Source organism: Juglans regia, chromosome 7 (genome assembly GCF_001411555.2).
Source record: "Juglans regia cultivar Chandler chromosome 7, Walnut 2.0, whole genome shotgun sequence".
Lineage (NCBI taxonomy): Eukaryota > Viridiplantae > Streptophyta > Magnoliopsida > Fagales > Juglandaceae > Juglans > Juglans regia.
The window spans coordinates 10,965,014-10,989,032 of record NC_049907.1 but is presented as its reverse complement, the minus strand read 5'-3'; the positions used below and the strand labels follow the sequence as shown (position 1 = coordinate 10,989,032).

The following is a 24,019-nucleotide window of genomic DNA, read 5'->3' as shown; positions in this document are numbered from 1 at the left end:
AATTTTATATTATTGATACAATGCAGAGGTCATCTTTCTTAATGATCCTAGCTTGTCCATAATGGATTGTTCGGATGAAATTTTGACACGTTTCGGTCCATTCTGGTATACTAAGGGGTTGTTTGGATTGAGAGTCTTTTAATTCATTTTATATCATTTAATTATTATAATTTTATTAAATTTCTGTATAAAATATAATAACTAATTTAATTTTTTTTAAGTTTTAAAAAAATAATATTTTATTCAATTTTCATATCGTCTCATCTTATCTTATTTCATTTTAATCCATCTCAACTCATTATCCGAAGTTCAAACCTCCCTTTAAGAGCACTCTCATTAGATTATGCAAATACAAATTCAATGAAGTGTTTGGCTAGAGTCTCAAAATGTGTTGCGTTGAACTTGCAAATGTAAAAGGGGATGGCTTTTTGCTACAGTAAATTAGTGTTGTGCAAATTTGATAGTTACTTAGCATGACCAAAATGAATAAAAAATATTTTCTTATTTACTTCCTACTATGATTTGATTGCAGCAGTTTTATTAGAGCCATAATATTATTACTAATTAACATATAATTCGTAGAATGATAAAATATAATAAAATTAAATAATTTTAAAATTTTTAAAAATAAATTAATATTATTTTATTATTATATAAAGAATATATGGATAATGAAAATTGGAAGTAAATGTAATAGATAAAGATAAATTATGTCATATTTGTTATTAGCTAAAGAGTAATGTTATAAACCACACTATCATTATATTTTCATTTCATTATATAAAATATAGTATATTTATCATTATTAAATGATAAAAAATAATTTAATAAATAATTATTTAATAATAATAAATATATCACATTATATATAATAAAATAAAAATAAGATAATAATACAGTGTATAGAATTTTTCTCACTTAAAACTCAGATTTGAGTCTAGTTATCCAATTAGAGTCCTCTAAATCGAACTTTGGTAAATACTAGGGAAATGACGGGGGTAAAATTGTAAAAGAGGCAACTCCTTTTCTTCTACCTTGCGGGGTGCGACATTTCCTTTTCGAGTTTTGGAGAACTTTTCCTACCCTAATTTCTCTGCCTTCCAGCAGCACAGCCTTTGATAATCGTCCGCTCCGTCGCACCGTCGCAGCACCTCTTGCCATCAGCCACGGTCTCTCTCTCTCTCTCTCTGATGGATTCCATATTCATTAGTTTATTTTGATTTTTGGACTTTGGATTCTGGAATCAGACCCTACCCATCTGTAAAACGTTGTCCATTATGCGACTGGCCCTCAGAAAAAAAAGGCCTTCAGTGAAGAGAAATCATTGAACGGAATGGCTCCTGTAGGGATTATCTGAATAGGCTATTAAGATTCCAACCCATTGGTTTAGATTCAGACATTATGAGGGACTTCGATCTCATCTGTAATTCTGTATCATTGCTTTTTCAGCTACTACTTCTGGGAAGGTTCAATTGTCTCATGACCAACTATTAGGATTTGGGTTCTTGTTTAATTTTTGTTTTTTTTTCTGGGTTCACTTTCATACGATTTTTTATTTTTGGGGTTGAGAAATGATCAATTTACTAGTCCTTCATTGCACTGATTATATCCCCTCTGACTATTACATTTACTTCACAAGATCAACATTGCACTGAGGGAAATATGCCGGTGATGCAGAAGCTGAGGATGTTTGTAGTGCAAGAGCCAGTCGTCGCAGCTTCTTGCCTCATTGCTGGCGTCGGTAATTTATTACTCACTTTCTCTTTTAATCGCTAACCTACGTTTCACATTTTCGGTTTTCTTCTGTTTTTATATACTCTCTGTTCAAAGTTTTGATTTGTCAAAATTTTTCGGTTTCATTATTTGAATTTCGAACAAATTGTATTGGGATTCTGGGCCTTTTTTTTATTTGATTAATAAAATACGGAGGGACAGTTAATAATTTTCATGGACCAGTTTACTTGTAAAAAAAAAAAAAAAAGTCATGGCCCAGTTTGAGACCAATTTTAGGGTTTTCCAGTCAGACTTGGTGGGTAGACTTGGGATATTTTTCTTAGAATTTATTTGGGTTTTACCTGTATTGGAAAATTGGCAATTGTAATGGTATCTATGTGACTGGAAATAAGTTTATTATGAATAATTAATGATTAGGGCATGGTTTGGTTAGCATTTGGGATGCGCTTAGTTAATGGATATCATAAACTCTATGATATTTGGTGAAACTGGGCAAAGTTCTTAATGACAAGAAGACAAGTTAAATTGGGCGATTTTTTGCATTGTATTAATGGGGCAATGATATGCCAGCTGTTACAACAAGAAAGAAACGTGAACAAGAAACTGGGAAACTGGTTGCTTGTGAGCAATCCCAAGGAAGTTTGTAAGGTTGAGTTATGTATGGAATTTTCTGTGACCCTATCTGTGGAATATTTGGCAGTTCTTGAGGTATACTTGATTTGCAATATCAATAACACGGGCATGTGGATGACAATTCCATCTCTTCAGCTGCTTATTGGAGCATGTTGGGCAAAGAAAACTAAAATTGGTGTCCCTTTATGCGTAATCAACTGGACCAGAGGAAAGTAATAATAGAACTTTTAAGGTCAAGCAGGATCCCCCACAGTGCTTCTTTATGTTGGCCTTGGGGCATACTTGACTTGGATAACTATATGAGTAGCCATACCATACTACGTGAGTGAGTTCCATATTACTGATTCATATAGATCAATCATAATTTCTATTGCTACTGATGTTGTTTTATTTATTTGAATGGAATTTTTTTCCTGTAAAATAGCGACAATGACTAGAAGGGACACTGATCTATACTGTCTTCTTTGCTCTCAGGAAAGCTCTATGCAAAGAAAATAATATTCTTTTGTTGTGTGCAAGAGTGCCAAATTTGTTTTTTAATTTCTATAATTCTTTGAAAGATCATGCATTTAATGGATTTTCTACAACCAGTATTTTTGGGGTTTGAGGCTATCTCCATGGGGAAAATGAATTCTTCAACTTACTAGTTGATATCTTGTTAAAAATCCAGGCCTGTTTCTTCCAGCTGTTGTTAGGCCCATCCTTGACTCCTTTGAAGCATCTAAACAAGTTCCCCAGCCCGCTTTAAGTGATGTGAGTATTTGGTTTTGCAATATGTTTCTTTTATGCCTGTATCTCTCAGTTTCTTTTCTTTTTCTGCATCTTGTTATTTGGGTACTTAAATTTTAGTGTGTTTTCAAAATTATTTTTGTGTAAAACTCTTTTTCCTTTTGTGTAGAGTTAGAACTTATGTATTTTGTGACAAGTATTTAAAGAATATTAAGATTAGTATGAAGTAGTTTTTTATTTACAAAGAATGACCATCTCATTAGCTGATAACTTGCCACACTTAGAAATAGCTAATAGTTTTGCCACTTCGAGTAGCCTTCTTTTGAAAGCATAAGCATCAATTATTCATGGTATAGGTGTACTTTTGGTGTTATACTTCAACTGTAGTTGGATGGACTGATCTGCCAGGGATGCTTATGCCCCTATAGTCTATACTGTGTATGTTACACTAACTATTCATAACCCCAAGGGGTTAGCCCAAGTGGTGAAGGCATTGGTCTTGGGATATCACTCCCATCAAGGTACAAAAGGTTCAACACCTCATGGGTGCAAACAATCCTTTGGGGTCACACCTCTTGGTGAAAAGCCAGCGATTTAACCAGTTTCGTGTAGGGAAACTTCCGAGGGTGCGGTGCACGAGACCGAGATTTACTCTGCAGGGGTGGATCCGAAGGACCCTGCCTTGGAGAGGTTTCCCGACATAATAATAATAATAAAAAAAACACTAACTATTCATTCCCTCAACCCTTTTCAGTAAGTTCTCATTTTCTTATCTCTCTCTAACTAAAAATCTTCATAATTTGGGTGCTTGCTTTCATATGGTCATGAACATGGGAGGATTGAAAGAAAGGGGAGGGGGAGAGAAATCTTTCCTACACTGGTCAGAATTGATAGATCAGCTACACATTCCCGAAGAACTCAACCTCATTGCTCCCTGAAGTTGGATTGCATACTTTCCCTTTATGGTTTATTGGAATAATAAGAGAGGGATCAAGAAGACCATTTGCTAAAGTTATCATACTTGGATGGACTAGATCAACTGAACTAGAAAGATTGTTCCATTTCTTACTGTGACTGTAATCGGAATGCAACACATTTAACAAGGCCTTTCACATTCACTGCCTTAGTTTCTGTAGTCCCTTTCTTTTTCCGTCAATGCTAACGTCTCGTACTTTGCAGGTGGTTGCGGGTATGACTGGAAAGAAACAAGGGTGATGGTGTTTGTTGCTGACAAAATCTCAAATGCCGCCCCGCCTCCTTTGCACTTGATTTTATTCTCATCAGCAATGTAATAAGCCTGACTGTCACATATTCAGGGTGAATTAAATGATACGAGTAGCGTATCAAAATCTTCTTATTTGTGCAAGGCATATGAATTATGAATGGTTAAGGTTCACTTGAACCCTAACTAATTCATTCTTACATTCAACTTGAAAATCTAGCAGTATGTATCTCTACCTGCTACGTTTTTGTTTCAATTTATGAATGAGAAATGCTATCTAAGAGATGTATAGTCTTACAAAAAATTTACTTTAGAAACTGATCTTGACTTGACGCTGTATGTCATATCGTAATGTTTTTATTTTATTTTATTTTAAGGTAGATCAAACAGGTCCGACTGAATTTAATATATAATTTTTATATGATATTTATAATTTTTTAAGTAATATAAATTAAAAGCAAGTAATTAGTAATTAGTAATTATTTAATTCTCTTCTAACTTAATTATTCATACTTAGATTATATAAAAATTAAAGGTGAAGAATTTTAAGACAGTATTAATTATTGCTTATTGATAGTACACATATTATTAGCATTATTAATTAATTATACTTGATTAAAATACTTAATTAGTTAACTATATACTAAGTTAGACAACTTAGATTACATCATTCAATTGACACTACAAGAAACAAGACATTTTTTGGCACGAAAATTCGCCGCAAATAACCATATAAATCTCCAATGCCAAAATCCTATTAAAACATATAAATCTCTATTCCACGATAATATGCAAATTTTCCAAACTCAATAAGCTAAACTAAAGAAAAAATTGATGAATATGACAATTGTAAAGTAACATCTTCTCAAACCCAAAAAAAAATCCAAAAACAAATAAAACCCTAGAGCTGCCAGTATAACACCAATATCATTTACATAAAAATTGAAACAAAATCCTAACATCATGTTCATAACCCAAATCCATTAAAGAATTACCTCCATCACAAAGCACCTCACAACTCTAAGCCACCAACACAGACATCAAAGACACAATAATTTTATTTATTACGCACTCTTGCAGCACAAAATAGAGAGATGAGAGAGAGAGAGAGACGGTGGAGGAGAAATGACCAACCAACGAGGACGAAGAGCATGGTGGTTGTGGTGGTGGAGGAGGACCGAGGAGGTGTAGAGGTCGCGGAGCAGAACAACTACAACCCGTCGGTGCTGTACTCACACAGAGACTTTAGAGAGAGAAACAGAGAGAGGGAAATATGCAGACATCGTGAGTGAGAGAAAGACAGAGATAGAGAGAGAGACCGGAGAGGAAGACAGAGAGAGGAAGAGAGCCGTCCGGGGGTTGCACAGGGGAGAAATCAGAGAAGGAGATATCGGGTCTGAGAGAAAAATGAAAGAGGCTGCGGGCTCCAATTCCTTTTAATTTTGAACATTACCTTTCACGGAGATTTACTGTCGTCGTAAAATACCTTTCATTTTTTGCAACGATTTTTAAAGTTAAAAAATTGCTGCAAAAAGTAACTTTCACAATTCCGTCGAACAATAAACTGCCGCAAAAAGTTTTTTACTTTTTGTGGCGAATACTTCCATTGCAAAAAGTAAAAATCGCTGGAAATGACCAATTTAGTATTTGAGGCGAACTTTTTCATTGCAAAAAATAAAAAAAATCGTTGGAAAATACCATTTTATAAACTCAATGAAAAAAGATTGCGACGATGTAGAAATCACCGCAATTAAAGCCTTTTTGCAACGATTTTATTTCCAACAGACAAAAATACTGCAAAAGGCCTTATTTCTTGTAGTGTGATATTTTTTTTTATCAATTTATATAATACTTTTGTCAAAAACTTGAAAAAAGATTGTCTGAAATACTCCTATAAGACCGACCAAACCAAACTAATGCGGTCCGGTTTGGTCCAAAGTCCTTAGGTCCGGTCCAAAATCCTCTTCCAAAACTGATTAGACCGGATCAATCACACCCCATCAAATTAATTACCAAATCAATTTGGTAGAAAACAATTTATAGTTAATTAATAATTATCAAGATTAAGGTCTATTTGGCAGCACAACTATTCTAAAGTATTTTCAGATATTTCTTTTCCAAACATTACCTAAACAAAAAATAGTTTTTAATTTCAAATTTTCTATCTAATTATTACAATTTTTCCAAACTCCCAAATAAAAAACAAGAAACAATACTATTTTCTCAAATTTCACATAAATAATTTTTTAACTTTATAATATTTTTATTCAAGTTTTTCTCTCTTATTTTCTAAAACCTAATAAAATATTTAAACTCAAATTGTTTCACTATTATTAACAAATCTACTAAGATATTATAAGAATCCAAACAAGCTTAAATGACGAATGAGTAAAGAAGAGATTATTTCTTTTGGGATAAATGCAACAACAATTATAGATTTTGCACGATTATTTTTTCTTTCTTAAAGTTTCAATTTTATCATTTTGCTCTCGAAAGTTTATAATTCTATTAACTAGGTACTTTCCTTGTTAATGCCAAAAATTGCACAACAGACCGAAAAGAAAGAAAGAGTCATCCTCGACCAACTTTGTTGATTCGGGCTTCGATACGGTGCCCGTCATGTTCATCCATAACATAAATAATAAATAAGAAAATAAAAGTAAATTAAGGGAGACACAAGAATTTACGTGGTTCGGCATAAAAGCTTACATCCATGGGTTGTTGGGGGCAAAATTCACCATTTTAGGTGATGATTTTACAATATATCGTAACTTTACATATCGCTCAATACAATGAGAGAACTTAGTCTAAGGAGAGTCCCTCTAGAGAATTGGTGTAGAGTGCATGGAGTGAGCCAGTAGAAAGGCTATCGAGCCTCCTCCCGATTTGTGGGGGAGCTGCTTCTTATATAGAGGTTATTTCCTTGGAGTGATATAGTCCAACTTGACTTGTGATATCTTTTCCTTTTAAGAGTCTAAGCAGACTTCTTTACCTTATCTATTTCCTGCCTTATCTCTTGGCTTTATCTCTTCCCTCAGTGATAGGTTTCACAAGGGTTTGACCCAGTCAATTTAGTCCCTAATAGATCCCCTCGATTCTTAAGGTCAACTTGATAGGTCTCCATGAGTGGTCCTCAAGAAGAAATTGTAAAATTTGTAGTAAGAGTCTTTGAGGATGGGCCTTTGCGAAGTTTGTTTGTAAGAACACTTGTGTAGTAATTGTATGTGAATGTTTATCGTTAGTAAATTGCGTAAATTTCCGTGCTCGGTGATAGTTTTTGAGTTTTCGATCGCCTCAGTAGATTTTGTCTCGTTCTGTATTTTTTGTTAGTGTTTTTCCGTTTTGATGTGGATGTAAAAGTTTGTTTGTAGTAACCCACGCTTAAGTGGTTAGGGTGCTCGTCGAACCCCTAGATCCATCTTAGGCGGTTGCTGAGCCCATCGACTTGTTCTCAAAGGACACCCATGCGAGGCGGTTATAGAGTTTGGAGGTTCGTTCCCGAAGGTAATCCGCTGGCGGTGGTTGTAGCGAGTGGAGACACTCGGATGTGAGTATAGCGGGAGATGTTGTTGACCGCGTAACTTTGGCGAGTGGAGTGTAGCAGGAGATGCCCTCAATCGCGTAACTCTTGGCGATGGGCATAACAGAAAAGATCCTCGACCATGTAGCCTTGGCAAATAGGTGTTAACGGGAAATCACCTTGACTGTGTTTCCTTTAAATTTGAGGCTAGTGGGAGATCACCTCGACCATGTCACCTTTGGCGAGAATGAGTTAACGGGAGATCACCTCGACTATGTTACCTTTTAATTTGAGGCTAGTGGGAGATCACCTCGACCACGTCACCTTTGGGGAGAAAGAGTTAACGGGAGATCACCTCGACCATGTTACCTTTAAATTTGAGGCTAGTGGGAGATCACTTCGACCACGTCACCTTTGGCGAAAAGGAGTTAACAGGAGATCACCATGACCGTGTTACTTTTAAATTTAAGGCTGGTGGGAGATCACCTCGAGCACGTCACCTTTCGCGAGAAGGAGTTAATGGGAGATCACCTCGACCGTGTTACCTTTAAATTTGAGGCTAGTGGGAGATCACCTCGACCATGTCACCTTTGGCGAGAATGAGTTAACGGGAGATCACCTCGACCGTGTTAACTTTAAATTTGAGGCTAGTGGGAGACCACCTTGACCACGTCACCTTTGGCGAGAGCTAGAGATCGATCGTATCTAGGTTAAATAATCCAAATTACAAGTTGAATTTTCAAAACCTAGTCCATCTCGCTTGAGTGGTGAAGACTGGTGACATATGGGCGACATACGTTGGTCAGGGGCACCCTGTGCACGACATGCACAATATTTTCCACGGAGACCTTGGTCCGGAATCATGGTGGAGATGTCGGTTTTGTTGTTGCCGAGAGGTGTTGGTCTAGTTACTTGCCTAAAGCATTGGTCTTGTTGCTCTCCAAGGGGCGCAGATCTTCTTTTGGTTGCTAAGTGGGCTGTGGGGTTCTTTGACCTTCACGCCTTCTTGATTGCTGAGTGGCTGTAGGGTTCTTTGACCTCCACGCCTTCTCGATTGCTGAGTGGGTTGTGGGGTTCTTTCACCTCCACGCCTTTCTTAATTGCGCTGCGTCATGAGATTTTCTCACTAAAACAAAATAGGTAAGTGTAATACAAATTATAAATTTGATATTTGTGACCTGAGTCATCCCGCTAAAGTGTGGCCACCATGTTTTTGCAACGATGAGGATATGGGATGACCATGATATCGAACGGTCAGAGTAATTTGTCCTGATTGAGATCATTTGCTGCTGAAGCATTTTTGCATGGGAAAATTGCTTAGCCTTGAGCGCTTTTGTAGCAATAAAAATTCTTTGTCTTTAGCGAGTTCAATTCCGAGTCAACTAGCTCGACTTTCTTTCTTCTGCTTCTTCTTTTCTTTTCTTTTTTCTTCTATTTTTTTGAGCTGTTGCTGAGTAACGTTCATGTGAATGACGTGGAAAATACTGTGTATGGCGAGAGATACTTTATGCAGTGCGTAACTCTTGGCCATGGGCGTAACGAGAGAGATGCTCAACTATGTAGCCTTGGTAGATAGGTGTGGCGGAAGTGATGCTCAACCACATAATCTTACCGATTGGAGAAAGGAGGGAAAGATGCTAGACCGCTCAGTTCTTGGCAAGAAGGAGTGGAGGGAGTGATGCTCGATCGCGTAACCTTACCGATTGGAGAAAGGCGGGAGAGATGCTCGACTGCTCAGCTCTTGGCGAGAATGAGTGGCGGGAGTGATGCTCAACCGCACCTTAATGATTGGAGAAAGCCGGGAGAGATGCTCAACCGCTCAGTTCTTGACGAGGTGCGACGGGAGTGATGCTCGACCGCGTAACCTTACCAATTGGAGAAAGGCAGGAGAGATGCTCGACCTCACTTTTTGGCAAGAAGGCGTGGCGAGGAACACTATGTGGGTTGCGTAACTGGCGAGGTGTACCCATTGGTTAAGCAATTGGCGAGTAGCCCCTCTCGATGAGAAAATCATGCATGGATTGAATTAGTCCATGTGGTGAGTAAACCCACTGTGGCGAGGAAACACATAACTGTGGCGAGCAAACCCACTATGGCGAGGAAACACATAACTGGCAGCAACTCATAGTGGTGAGAACCGCTGGCGAGAAGCTTCAGTGGAGCAGTGGAGTTATGGCAATGAGTACTTGTGGTGAGGGACTTTACTTGGCAAGGGAGGCTCTAGCTATGTGGTGAGTAAGTGGCGAGGAGTATCCCATGAGTGGGCAATTGGGGAGCAGCATCTTGTGGCGAGGAACCGTGTATGAAAGCAACTCTTAGTGGCGAGGATCGATGGCGAGAATCTTCCTTGGCGAGCACTGGTACTGCATGTGACAAGGAGGTATCCATGTAGTTTTGTGGCAAGGAGCACTAACACATTCTCTGATGTTTCGGTGACGATCTTATGAGTGTAGAATTCACATCGCACAAGGGTGTGGCAGGCATCATGTTTATATATATATATATATATTTTTTTTTTTGGAGACGATCTCATGATCAAAGGAATCTGAACTTTTATAGACGATCCCGTGAGTCGGGGACTATCCTTATCCCAATTCTGGCATAGAGAAAAAATTCGATCCCACAGATGGCGCCAACTGTTAATGTCAAAAATTGCACAACAACTCGGAAAGGAAGAAAGAGTCATTCTCGACCCACACTGGTGATTCAGGCTTCAATATGGTGCCCATCACATTCATCCATTACATAAATAATAAATAAGCGAATAAAAGTAAATAAAGGAAGAGACATAAATTTACGTGGTTGGGCATAAAACCCTACATCCACGGGCTGTTGGGGGCAAGATCCACTATATCAGGTGATGATTTTATAATATCTCGTAGCCTCACATATCGCTCAATACAATGAGAGAACTTAGTTTTAGGAGAGTCCCTCTAGAGAATTGGTGGAGAGTGCATGGAGTGAGCCAGTAGTGAGCTTGTCGAGCCTCCTCCCGATTTGTGGGGGAGTTGGTCCTTATATAGAGGTTATTTTCTTGGAGTGATAGAGTCCAACTTGACTTGTAATATATTTTCCTTTTAGGAGTCCGAGCCAACTTCTTTGCCTTATCTATTTCTTGCCTTATCTCTTGGCTTTATCTCTTCCCTTAGTAATAGGTTTTCAGAGGGTTTGACCTAATCAATTTAGTCCCTAACAGATGCCCTCGATTCTTAAGATCAACTTGTTTATCAAGAAGGCGATGGGTGAGGATCTTCGATGCAAGTTAGACGGCGACTGGACCTTCGCGGTGAGCTACGGTCTAGCAAGCTGCCTCATGTGGTGAGCAATTGGTGAGCAGAACTTTGTGGGCAAGCAGCATTGTGTGGGAGAGCAACTGGCGAGGAATACTTTGTGCGTTGACCTTAAGAATCAAGGGCATCTGTTAGGGACTAAATTGACTAGGTCAAACTCTCTGGAAACCTATCACTAAGGGAAGAGATAAAACCAAGAGATAAGACAGGATAGAGATAAGGCAAAGAAGTAGGCTCAGACTCCTAAAAGGAAAATATATTACAAGTCAAGTTGGATTCTATCACTCCAAGGAAATAAACTCTATATAAGGAGTAGCTCCCCCACAAATCGGACGGGGTCTCTCCATGCACTTTCCACAAATTCTCTAGAAGGACTCTCCTGAGACTAAATTCTCCCATTGTATTGAGCGATATGTGAGGCCATGAGACATTGTAAAATCATCACCTGATATACTGGATTTTGCCCCTACAACCTGTGGACGTATGCTTTTATGCCAAACCACTTAAATTCTTGTGTCTCTCTTTTATTTACTTTTATTCGCTTATTTATTATTTATGTTATGGATGAACGCGACGAGCACTGGATCAAAGCCCGAAAACACCAATGTGAGTCAGGGGTGACGCTTTCTTCCTTTCCGGTCTGTTATGCAATTTTTGGCATTAACATTCACCATTCAAATTAACTTTTGATTTGGTTTTTAAAATGAATGGGGCGACCAAAAAAAATTTTCTCGATCTGTTGTGGTGGTTGGAGGTGTGTAGTTCTTTGGATTTCTCCATAACTGCCACCTATGGGTGGCACAAAACTATTTTCAATTTTTTAAATAAAAAATGGCTGCCGAAGGCACTAGGAGTCGAAAATTTCCTCACTGGTGTTCCCTCGCCAAGATGCACATGAAATGGTGCTTGGTTGGCCGTAATAGTGATAGTAGCAATTGGATTTTTGCTACAGGAATTTGGGTCGTAACATAATGGAAATTGGGTCGTGGATCTTTGGTTTGGTAGGGTTTATTTGTTTTATGTTAAGTTGACTTAGGTTCGATGATATTGGGGCTTGTAGCAATGGTCTTACCCAGTTTTTGGGTTTAACTTTATTAAGCCAAATGAATACCCATACCCAATACATGGATTCACCCTAACCCGTTTGGCCGACCCATTTGGTATTCGGGTCAGTTAGTAGGCTTGGTCGATCAACAAGGTTTGACTGTTTGGTTGATTGGGTCGCCTAGTTTGACCCGGCTCTATATCCTAACCTGGTCCAACAGATTAAAATAATTAAATAATACTTTTTACAAAAATTAAGAATTAAAAAAAATCTTTCCTTTTTGTAATAGCTCTATTATAGACAAGTTACTTAAGATTGTCTTATTTATGTACATAATTATTTTGTTTGAGATATGTATTCGTAATTAGTACATATGGCTCGGAGAAATTAAATTGATACTTCGCCTAAGTGACCTCTATCATGGAGATCTTCTCATTGGCCTAAAAATGTAAAACTTTAATGAATTGCATCCAGTTACATCTATATCCATATTAATAACAATTGGTCCAAAGAAGGTTGTTATTTGGCTAGATCATAGATGGTATAAGGTAGTTAAATGTAAATTGTATAATTTTCGAATCAACCAATGTATTCATTAGTTGGTGCAAAGGTTGGTTATTGTTTGGCCAAGCCCTAATTTTATATTATTTATGCCAGCTAGCATTATTGGAAGAAGGCCACTTGCATCTCGATTTAGGTTCATGAATAAAGCTCGTATAAGCTCGACTTGACTTGTTTGAGCTCATAATATATGTGTTGTATATTTACATGTTATATTTATTACAAATTTGTTACATTTTATATACTTAATTGTATATTATTAATTTATATATAGTTTACCTTATTTAATATATTTATTATGTTCCCAAAGAGTGTTTAGGATAATTTGTATTATTCTTTTTTTATAAAAAAATATTTTATGTAATTAGTTATGAATGTTTAGTTGTATTTTATTACAAGTTATATGATATATCAAGCTATTTGATGCTTGTAATACAATTTATTTTATAAATTTAGTTAATAATGTATTATGTAATATAACGTTAATGTTATCTATGAATTTTCTAATTGTTACATAGATTATAGCCTATTGATATGATAATAAATGAATATGTGAATACACATTTACTTGAAAGAATTACGAAATTAACTATAATTGATTAACCATAATTTGTATATATAATCTAGATCACAACATAAGTTGATGGTATTTCTTTTTCATTAAAGAATCATATCATTAACCTTATACACAATATGGTTTTCACTATACTAAATAAATGATAACACATATTGTAGGTTATAACTATTGCTTATTATTTATAGTTGCATATTATTATACTTTTATACTGTAATATATGTACATGAACTTATATATTATAATTATATATTTATATCATATGCTTGTAATACACTAATAAATATAATATACAATAATGTACGTTGTAATATATCTATAACTTATATTTAATAATAATATATTATACAACTAGAACATTTTATTTATTATATTATCTATACATTAAATAGTTTAGTTTAACACATTTATTTAATTTAGTTTTTTAATTTATAACTATAAGTTAATTTATTTTATAAAAAGTTATATCATAAGAATTTTTTAATCAAAACTATTCGGTTGAAAAGTTAAATAGTTATTTTTAAAAAAATTTGAAATTTTTTTATATTAATCGAAAGATAAGAATTAGAATTTTAAAAAAAATCAAATTCGAGCTACTCAAGTTCGAGTCATATATTTGTTTTTAGTTGAGTTCGAGCCGAATATAAAAACATTAATAGTTAATGAGTCAAACAAGGATATGTGAATCTTATTCAAGTTCGACTGAGTAAACATGTTAATCGAGCTCGATTACCCTTGTTTGAATTCGGCTCAACTCAGTTCGTTTGCAGCCCTAATTGTCAATAATTTTGATGGAACATTTATTTATTGTAAGTTTCTTTTATTTTCTTATAGTGAATGCATATTTGATATCTAGCAGTTTGAATAACATAACAACTTTTAATGGATCTGAATTTGCAAAATGGAAAGAGCACATTACTATTGTTCTTGGGTGTATAGATCTGAACTATGCACTTCTGGTTGATAAGCCTCCCAAGCCTACTTATCAAATTTTTGCTAATTAGAGGGCATCTAATTAGAAATGGGAGCGCTCTAATCGCATAAGTTTTATGATAATGAAGTATCCTAGTTCTAGTTCTATTTGAGGTGCAATGCTTGAAGAGGAAAATGCCAAGAAGTGCCAAAGCCAAATAGCATACCGGCTTGTTGCACTGGAAAAGGTAGAGACAAGTACGCTTCTTAGCAAACTTATCTCAATGCGATATAATGACAAAGGAAACATAAGGGAGTACATTATGGAAATGTCAAAACTTCTTACTAGATTGAGAGCCCTAAAGTTAGAGTTTTCTGATGAAGTTCTCGTGCATCTCAATTTAATTTCTTTTCTTGAAGAATTTGGTCCCGTTAAGATTAATTATAATACTTAAATAGATAAATAGATTCTTAAAGAGCTCATTGCTTAGTGTGTGCAAGAGGAAGAGATGTTGAAATTAGAAATGATAGAAAGCGCTCACTTGAGCATCAAGAAAAGAAGGAATAATATATAAAGCTAAGCCAGCTGCGGATGCTATGACTTCAAAGGCAATTGTGTAATAGAGATAGGATAAGATTTCTACCTATTACTTTTACAAGAAGGCTTGTCATGTGAAGAAAGATTGTCATGCAATAAAAAGTGATTTTCTATATATTTTTCTTTTTTTTGCACTAAAGTTAATTTGGCTATTGTGACACCTAACTCTTGGTGGATAGATTTGAGAGCTACTATTCACATCAGTATTACTATAAAGGGTTACCTAAAGTGCCAAAAACCTAGTAATGATGAAAAGTTCATTTACTTGGGAGATGACAATAAAGTTAGTGTGAGTGTAATTGAAGTATATAGACTAAAACTAGAACCTAGTTTTTATTTGGATTTGAATGTGACTTTTTTTGTAGTGTCGTTTAGATGGAATTTGCTTTACGTCCTTGTTTAGACAAATTTGATTATTATTTGTTCATTTTGGAAACAAGAAATTCAGTCCTTTTCGAGATTCAAATGTTATTGGTATTGGCTCTTTAGTTGGCAATCTTTATTTGTTAAACATGCATGCCTCTTACTTAAAGACAAAAGAAACATTGCATGTAAATAGTTATCATACAAAGTGAAGATTAATTCATGAGAACTCATCTATATTGTAGCATAAGCTTTTGTGACATATCTCGAAAGAGAGAATTGAAAGACTTGTGTTAATTGGAATTCTTGGTCTTTTTGATTTTTCAGATTTTAAAATCTGTGATGAATGTATAAAAAGAAAGCAAACAAATATAAGAAAAATAGGTGGCAACATGAGTTTAGACATCTTAGAAATGATATATATTGACATTTGTAGTCTATTCCCTATGGCATCTTGGGTCAATGATATTTTATCACTTTTATATATGACTATTCTCGTTATGAGTATCTATATTAGATACATAAAAAATCACAAGCATTGAACATTTTTAAGGCTTATAAAACAGAAGTTGAAAATTAGCTTGATAAGAAGATTAAGGTTGTTAGATCTGACTGTGGTAATGAATACTATAGTAGATATGATAGATCAGGTGAACAACATCCTGTTTCAAAAGGCTTTAATCAGAAGGAATGCATTGACTATAAGGAGACTTTCTTTCCAATTTTATCGAAAGACTCTTTTAGGACTAATTATGACACTTGCAGCTTATTATGATTTATAGCTTCAATAGATGGATTTAAAGACCTATTTTCTCAATGGTGACATTGAGAAGACAGTATATATGGTGCAACTAGAGGGCTTTGAAACTGATGAATCAAGTCATTGGTTTGCAAACTGAAAAAATCTATCTATGGTTTAAATTAGGCACCATGCCAATGATATTGAAAATTTGATTGAGTAAATTTCACTTTTGATTTTAGGGAAAATATTGTGGATCAATGTATTTATCATAAAATTAGTGGGAGCAATTTTATATTTTCGGTGCTATATGTCGACGACATCCTATTGGCGAGTAGTGATATAGGCCTATTACATGAGACTAAGAAATTTCTTTCGAAATAACTTGAAATGAAAGATCTTAGTGATGTATCTTTTGTGATAGACATACAAATTCAACATGATATATCACTTGGTATAGTTGGCTTATCAAAGAAGGCATATGTCAAGATAATATTTAGTAGGTTTGGAATGCAAAATTGTGAATTTGGGGATGCGGTCATTGCAAAAAGTGATAGATTAAGTTTGCTCTATTGCCCAAAGAGTAACATTTAAAAGAAACAAATAGAGGACATCCCTTATGCATCAGTTGTAGGGAGTTTATGTGTGCTCAGGTGTATTACATATGCTATTGGAATGCTTAGTAGATATTTTAATAATTTAGCCATGGATCACTAGAAAGCAGCTAAAAAGGTAATGTAGTACTTGAAAAGAATAAAAGACTAAATGCTCACATATCGAATGTCATAAGATCTTGAGATTATTAGGCTCTTGGACTTTGACTTTGCTGCTTGCCTCGATAATAGGAGATTCACTTCTCGTTATATTTTTATTTTAGTTGGGGGAGCTGTGTTATGGAAAAGCATCAAACAAACACTTCTAACTTCTTCTATCATGAAAGCAAAATTTATTACTTGTTATGAGGATTCCAATCAAGCAATATGGTTGCGAAATTTTATCGCTGGAATTCAAGTCCTGGATAGCATTGATGAATTATATTCCAAGAACGACAAAAGTTTGTCAAAGTTTAAGCACATTGACATAAAATTTCTTGTTATGAAGAAAAGAGTTCAAAATCGTCATGTGTTAACTGAGTACGTTAGCACAGATCTCATGGTTGCGGATATGCTCACTATGAGCTTACCACCTAAAGTATTTAAGAAGTATGTATGTGAGTGGTTGGTCCTAGTGACATACTTTACTAGTGGGGGTTTGTCTGTTATGTATTTAATTTATTGACACTTATTACGATCATATTTTGGTTTATTGATGATTCTAAAAAATAAAATTGCATTTCTTTCAAATCGTGGTAATATATAAGGTTTGAAAGAACCATGCAGAGACTCATGTTTGAGTCACAAAGTTGGACCAATTAAAAATTGGCATGATAAAAGATCCATTACATGAAATTTCCATGCTACTCATTCGTACTGATCTATGTTGTTGATAATATTAGTGTTTGCGACCATGGATAGATCCTGTCGCAATAAATGTGAGGACTGTCATGATTCTATATTGATATTATTTAATGAACAAGATTGTTTTTTAGATCATATCCATAAAATCTGGAAATTATAGTTTGAGCTCATAAAGTTTACAATGTTTGATTTTTTCAATGACTTATGTGGTCCAAGTAGGAGCTAATTATAACTATTTAAAAATTAATGGACCTACATAGATTATAAAGCATACATTGTATAATTGCAAAATATAAGGTTTGGGCAATATATGTACGACCCACTAAGTGTGATCAATAAAATGACATAACTGAGCTATTTACACATCTCTAGAAGCTTATGATTTTGGTTAGATCATGAGTATTAAAGTGATGTGGGCCCAATTCATGTGTAGAGACCCAAAAAAGACCCTTATAATTCCATTATTTTATAATCAGAAATATTGGAATTCAGGTATTATATATAAGTTATGGTCTCCACTACAGATTCATTCTTGACTCTGAGCATCTCATCGCTGTGAGCTTTAACAAAGAGTGAATATTAGACTTGAAAGACTAATCTGCTGCGCTCTCCCCTCCAATGGCTATAGGTATGCTCTCTATCAAATTTCTACAACGGTTTGACATGAGATCTTTGCATATTTGGATTCTCCAAATTCAACAGTATTCTCATTAAATATTCTAACTGGTGACAAAGTTTCAAAAAAAGAATCGCCTTGGAATAGTTTATATTTCCAGATCTTCACTCGTTTCTCATTCCCAATTCTCCAAGCAAAGCAAAACATAAGCTCTTCCAAGCAAAAGAAGGATTTAGGACAAATTCTCATCCAAAACAAAACCAAGTGGGAAGTATTTTGCCTTATAAATATGACTTGTGAGAGAGTTAGGAAATTATAGCAACTGCCAACATTGTTTAGCGAGCAAATCCTTATTGAAACATCTCTAGGTCCGAGGTCCAAGACTCCATCTGCTTTTGATTTTCTCATATGATCTTAACATATCCAATGAACACCATTAGATTTCACTTGGAAGTTCCGCCAAAACTTTCTGATTATCTTACTTATCTCTTGACAAAATGTCTTTGGAAAAAGAAGAAGAACATTCATACTATAAGTCAAGATGGATTGTAAAATAGCTTTAATCAACATCTCATTACCTACCTCAGATAGAAACTCAGTTCTCCAATTATTAATTCCACTCAAGTTCTATTTTTGATGTGTTGAAAGGACTTGATCCAGGACTTTACTATTTTTGGTGTGTTGAAAGGTGATTTTCAAAATGTTTTGTTGGACAAATACTAGTAGTGGGTAACATAAGTTCTCGAGTATGTATTTTTTTTTTGTTTTTGAAAAAGATAGTTAACTTAGCCAAGTTATGTTTATGCCCTAAAGCATGCTCATACAATTCTAGAATGTGATAAAGTCTCGACCACTCTATGGAATCGGCTTTACAAAATAATAGACTATCATCAAAAAGAAAAAAATGACTCATTCTCAGTTCCCCACCAGCAATAGGTAGGCCTGATATAACTCTATGCACATTGCATCCGATATAAGAGAACTTAAATCCTCAAGCACAAATAATAAAGAGATAAGATGAGAGTGAATCACCTTGTCTTAGTTCGCGTGTATGCACAATGTTTCCTTGTGGCTCCTTGTTGACAAGAATTGAAGTCGCTAAATTAATACATTTCATCATGATTTGAATCCACTTTTCAGCAAACTCTATCTTTCTCATAACTTCTTCTAAATAAAGTCATTCAACTTTGTTATATGCTTTACTCATATCTATCTTAATAGCCATATAACCATCCCTACGACTTGTCAAAGAGTTCATAATGTGCAAAGTCTCATACACAACAAGAATGTTATTAGTAATTAGTCTAGCAAGTAGAAATGCAATTTGGTTTGGTGAAATGATACTAGGTAACATGTGTTTTCAATGTTGATCCAAAAAATGTTCAAAATGGCAGAATCTGAAGTTTTGGGATATTTTATGTAAGAATTACACACGAGAAGTGAATTATAGAAAGAAACCTTACATTTCATTACTAAGATTGTATTGAATATATACATTTTTTATGAGATATTACAGTAGTAGCTACAACTATACAATCTTGACGGTGAATCTAAAAATCGAAACAAAGAACAAGACCAACTGTTGATTATGTAACAGTAGATTAGAGTGATCTAAGCAATCTAATGAGTTGTCTTTATGTGAGAAATCTATGCAATCAATAGGCTTAATAGCCCCCAACAAGCTAATGGGGAGGTTTTGAAGCATTAGCTTGTCTCTAAGAAGAATGCAACGGGCTGAGGTAAGGCCCTTGGTGAATATGTATGAACACTGATCAGATGTATGAATGTATTTGATTTGAATATCATTGTTTAACACCTTCTCCCGAATGAAGTGATAATTAACCTCAATATACTTGGTATGAGCATGAAATATGGGATTAGAAGCCAAATCAATAGCACCAAGGTTGTCACACCATACAGTCGGGGGTGAAGAAAATGAAAATTTTAAGTCACAAAGAAGCATCCTTAAGCAATATAACTCAGTTGTAACTAATGCTAGAGAGCGATACTCTGCCTCTATGATGTTGTGAGATACAACACTTTTCTTTTTAGCACACCATGAGAGGAGGAATGGACCAAGACAGACACCAAAAACAGTAGTAGACCTGGGGTCATCAAGAGAACCTGCACAATCCAAGTCACAATAAGTATGTAGTGTAAGAGAGCCACAAGAAAAGTGAAGTCCACGAGTAATGGAGCCCTTAGATATTTGAGCTCCCTTTTTGGCTATAGTCCAATGAGAGGTTGTGGGAGAATGAAGGAACTAGCAAAAATGATTTCCAGCATAAGCAATGTCGGTCTTGTCAAGGTGCAATATTGTAAGGCACCTACAAGTTTTATGTATTCAATGTTGTCAACAAGGGAATCACCATCATGCTGTGGTAGCTTGTTGCTAGATGCAATAGGCAAGGCACATTCTTTAGCTCCAACCATATTAGCTCCGTGTAGTATATCTAAGGTGTACTTTGATTGGCTGAGATGAATTCCATTGTGATCCCTATAAAGCCAATTTGCCTAACTTTGACAACAAAGTCTTTTTGAAGAAGCTGAATCAAGAGTGAAATATGTGACAAATATGTGCATGTGACAATTATTTCATCGACATACACAAGCAGCAAAATGTGAATGTCAGCTTGCCGAAAAATAAAGAGTGAGTGATCAACTTGCGATTCCTTGAAGCCAAGGGAGAGCAAAACCTGTGAGAATTGAGTGTACCAAGCTCTAGGAGCTTGTTTTAGTCCATAAATAAATTTTATTAGCCTACATACATAGTCTAAAATTGAGGGTGTTTAAACCCTTGGAGTTACTCCATGAAGACAATTTCTTGCAAAGTGCCATGCAAGAAGACATTGGAAATGTCCAATTGTTTAAATGGCCAATTGAAGTGAGTGGCAAGAGTCAAGACCACTCGAATGTTGAAGGGTTTAATCACTAGACTGAAGGTCTCAGTGAAGTCAATTCCATCACATTGCTCAAATCCTTTAGCAACAAGTATTGCTTTGTATCGATCAAGGCTACCATTTGGCTATTGTTTAACTTGAAGACCCATTTGCAATGAGTAACATTGAGGTGGGTGCAATGAGGACAAAGTACCCAAGTCTTATTTGCTTGAAGAGCATTGAATTTAGCAGTCATGGCAGCCCTCCATTCCTCAGATTTAACAGCTTGGGAAAAAGAAGTAGGTTCTTTGGAGAAAATGGTAGTGTGGAAGGTTATAAGGGGATGTTTAGTGGAGTAGTGGAGATGGTAGTCAGGGAAGTTTTTGGGTTTGGAGGTTCCTGCTCTGGCTCGGGTAACAATTGTGAGTGGATTGTGGGGGTAATGGTGTTGGTGTTGAAGTAGTGGGTGAAGTAGGGACTGATGTCGTGGGGAGAAGATTAGGATTAGTATAGTCCTGGGCAAAATTTGGTGCGGGGATGCAAGGTGAATTTGATGAGGGTATAGGGCTAGAGAGAGAGGGAGAAGGGGAGCTAAGAGGAAGAAAGGAATAAGAGATAAGAGAGGGAAAAGAAACAATACATATAGAAGAGTCCTTACTTAGTAGAATAAAGGGCAAAGGAGCCTGATTCAGGTGGGACATTTTTGGTATGTGAGTCAGGCAAGGTTCCCAAAGTGAGAAGTTTGGCTTTGAAGGCATCAAAAGACATGGGTTGATCTCGGGTGGCAAAGGAAAAATTGGTAATGAAGGGTGTGTAGGAGGGATGGAGGCCACTAACAATAAAAGAGATGAGATCTTCATCTTCAATAGGCTTCCCCACAGTTGCAAGTTGATTTGCTTTGCACATTGCTTGGCCAATTGAAGGTAGGCAATGCATGATTTAGAGTCTTGACAAAGAGTATGCAATTATCTTTTTAAATGAGCTACATGAGACCTAGATTGCAAGGCAAAGCGTGTAGCAAGAGAGGTCCAAGCCTTACTTGAGGTATTGAGACCATAAACTGTCGATAAAATCAGCTGCTGATTATGTAATGGTAGAATCAGAGTGATTTGAGCAATCTAATGAGCTGTGTTTATGTGAGGAATCTGTGCAAGAGAGTGGGTAAGTTCTTAATGACAAGAAGACAAGTTACTTGGGTTATTTTTCACATCATAATAATGGTTGACAATGATATGCAGTCGGTACAATAAGAAAGAAACATGAACAAGAAACAGGGAAACTGGTTGCTTGTGAGCAAGCCCAGGGAAGTTCGCAAGGTTGAGTTATGTATGGAATTTTCTGTACCTTATTTGGATCCACTTATTTGAGTGAGTTCCATATGGACTGGCTGATCAATACCTCCCCATTACTGAATCGGAATATAGGTCAATTGTAATTGCTGTTGCTACTGATATTGTTTTATTTATGTGAAGTTCTTTCGTTGCATGCAAGAATGCCAATTTTTTTAATATCCTTAATTCTTTGACAGATCATGCATTTAATGGATTTTCTATGACCAATATTTTGGTTGGAGGTTATTTTCATGGGGAAAATGAATTTCTTCGAATTTACTAGTTGATATGTTGTTAAAATTTCAGGCATGTTCCTTCTAGCTGATGTAAGCCACATCCTTCACTCTTAAGAGCACTCTCATTGGATTAGCTAAAAGTTAAATCTAATGAGTCTTTAACTATTAAAGAGTAAAATATGTTCATATTGAATTAGTCAAATTCCAAATATTTAGAATTTAGCTACAGTGACTTTCAAAAATTTTTCTAAATTTGAAAGTTACTGTACATACATCAAATACATATTTTATTAATTATTTATCTCTCCCTTTCTTTCTATCAAATATTTTATCACAATTAATATATTAATTTGACTTAGTGATATATTAATTTAATAAGAACATGATTATTAATTAACATATAATAAGTAAAATAGTAAAATATGATAAAATTAAAAAAATTAATAATTAAAAAAATGAAATATTTTTGAAATTATTAGTTATTCATTACCATATAATAAATAAATGTATAATCTAATGTGGAAATTTAATGTGAATAACTAAAACCAAATTCATCTTATATTATTTTATTGTTATATAATGAAAAAATAGCTATTCTAATGTGAAGATTTATGTGAATGAAATAGTCAAAAGTCAAATTTCTCTTACATTCATCAAAACTGTCCTTTAACTTTGACTAATCCATTGAGAGTGCTCTAAGAAGCATCTAAACAAGTTCCCCATCCTCCTTTAAGGCCTGTTTGGATAGTGAAATGAGATGAGATGATTTTAGATAAAAATAAAAAGTTGAATAAAATATTGTTAGAATATTATTTTTTAATATTATTATTATTTTTAAATTTAAAAAAGTTGAATTGTTTATTATATTTTGTGTGAGAATTTAAAAAAATTATAATGATGAGATAGGATGAAACCATTTGTGTATCCAAACGGGACCTTTGATGTGAATATTTGGTTTTGCAATATGTTTCTTTTTTGCCCGTATCTCGGTTTCGTTTCTTCTTCTGCATCTTGTTATATGGGTACTTGAATTTTATCTTCTTCTTTTTCTCTTTTTTTGGAATCGTTTTCGTCTAGAAACTCTGTTTCCTCTGTGTGGAGTTAGAACTTACTTCATTTTGTGACAAGTATTTAAAGAATTTAAGGTTAATATGTAGAAGTTTTGATTTACAATGAATGGCATGCCATTCATTGATAACTTGTCTCACTTAGAAACAGCTCATAGTTGTTTGGCTGGCTTCGAGGAACCTTCTTTTGAAAGTATAAGCATCAATTGTCATGGCATAGTGTTGTACTTTTGGTGTTATACCTCAACTGTAGTTGGATGGACTGTTCTGCAAGGGATGCTTATGCCCCTTTATAGTATACCTTACACTATATCCCGTTTAGATTTAGAAAGTGTTTCATTTTATCTCATCATTATAACTTTTTAAAATTTCCACACAAAATATAATAAACAATTTAACTTTTTCAAATCTCAAAATAATAATAATATTAAAAAATAATATTCTAACAATATTTTTTTTCAACTTTCATATTTCTTCTAAAATCATCTTATCTCATTTCTAAATCCAAGTCAG

The 24,019-nt window shown here is 35.0% G+C and overlaps 1 protein-coding gene across 1 annotated transcript; it reads left to right on the top strand.

Annotated features, from left to right (window-relative positions):
- The first annotated feature begins 1,013 nt into the window (after positions 1 to 1,013).
- On the top strand, positions 1,014 to 4,603 carry LOC108989287. The gene is made up of 4 exons (XM_018962846.2): positions 1,014 to 1,169; positions 1,640 to 1,741; positions 3,038 to 3,120; positions 4,276 to 4,603. Exons 2-4 carry the CDS (start codon positions 1,663 to 1,665, stop codon positions 4,309 to 4,311), a joined length of 198 nt encoding a protein of 65 aa, XP_018818391.1. The 5' UTR covers positions 1,014 to 1,169; positions 1,640 to 1,662; the 3' UTR covers positions 4,312 to 4,603.
- Positions 4,604 to 24,019: the final 19,416 nt, after the last annotated feature.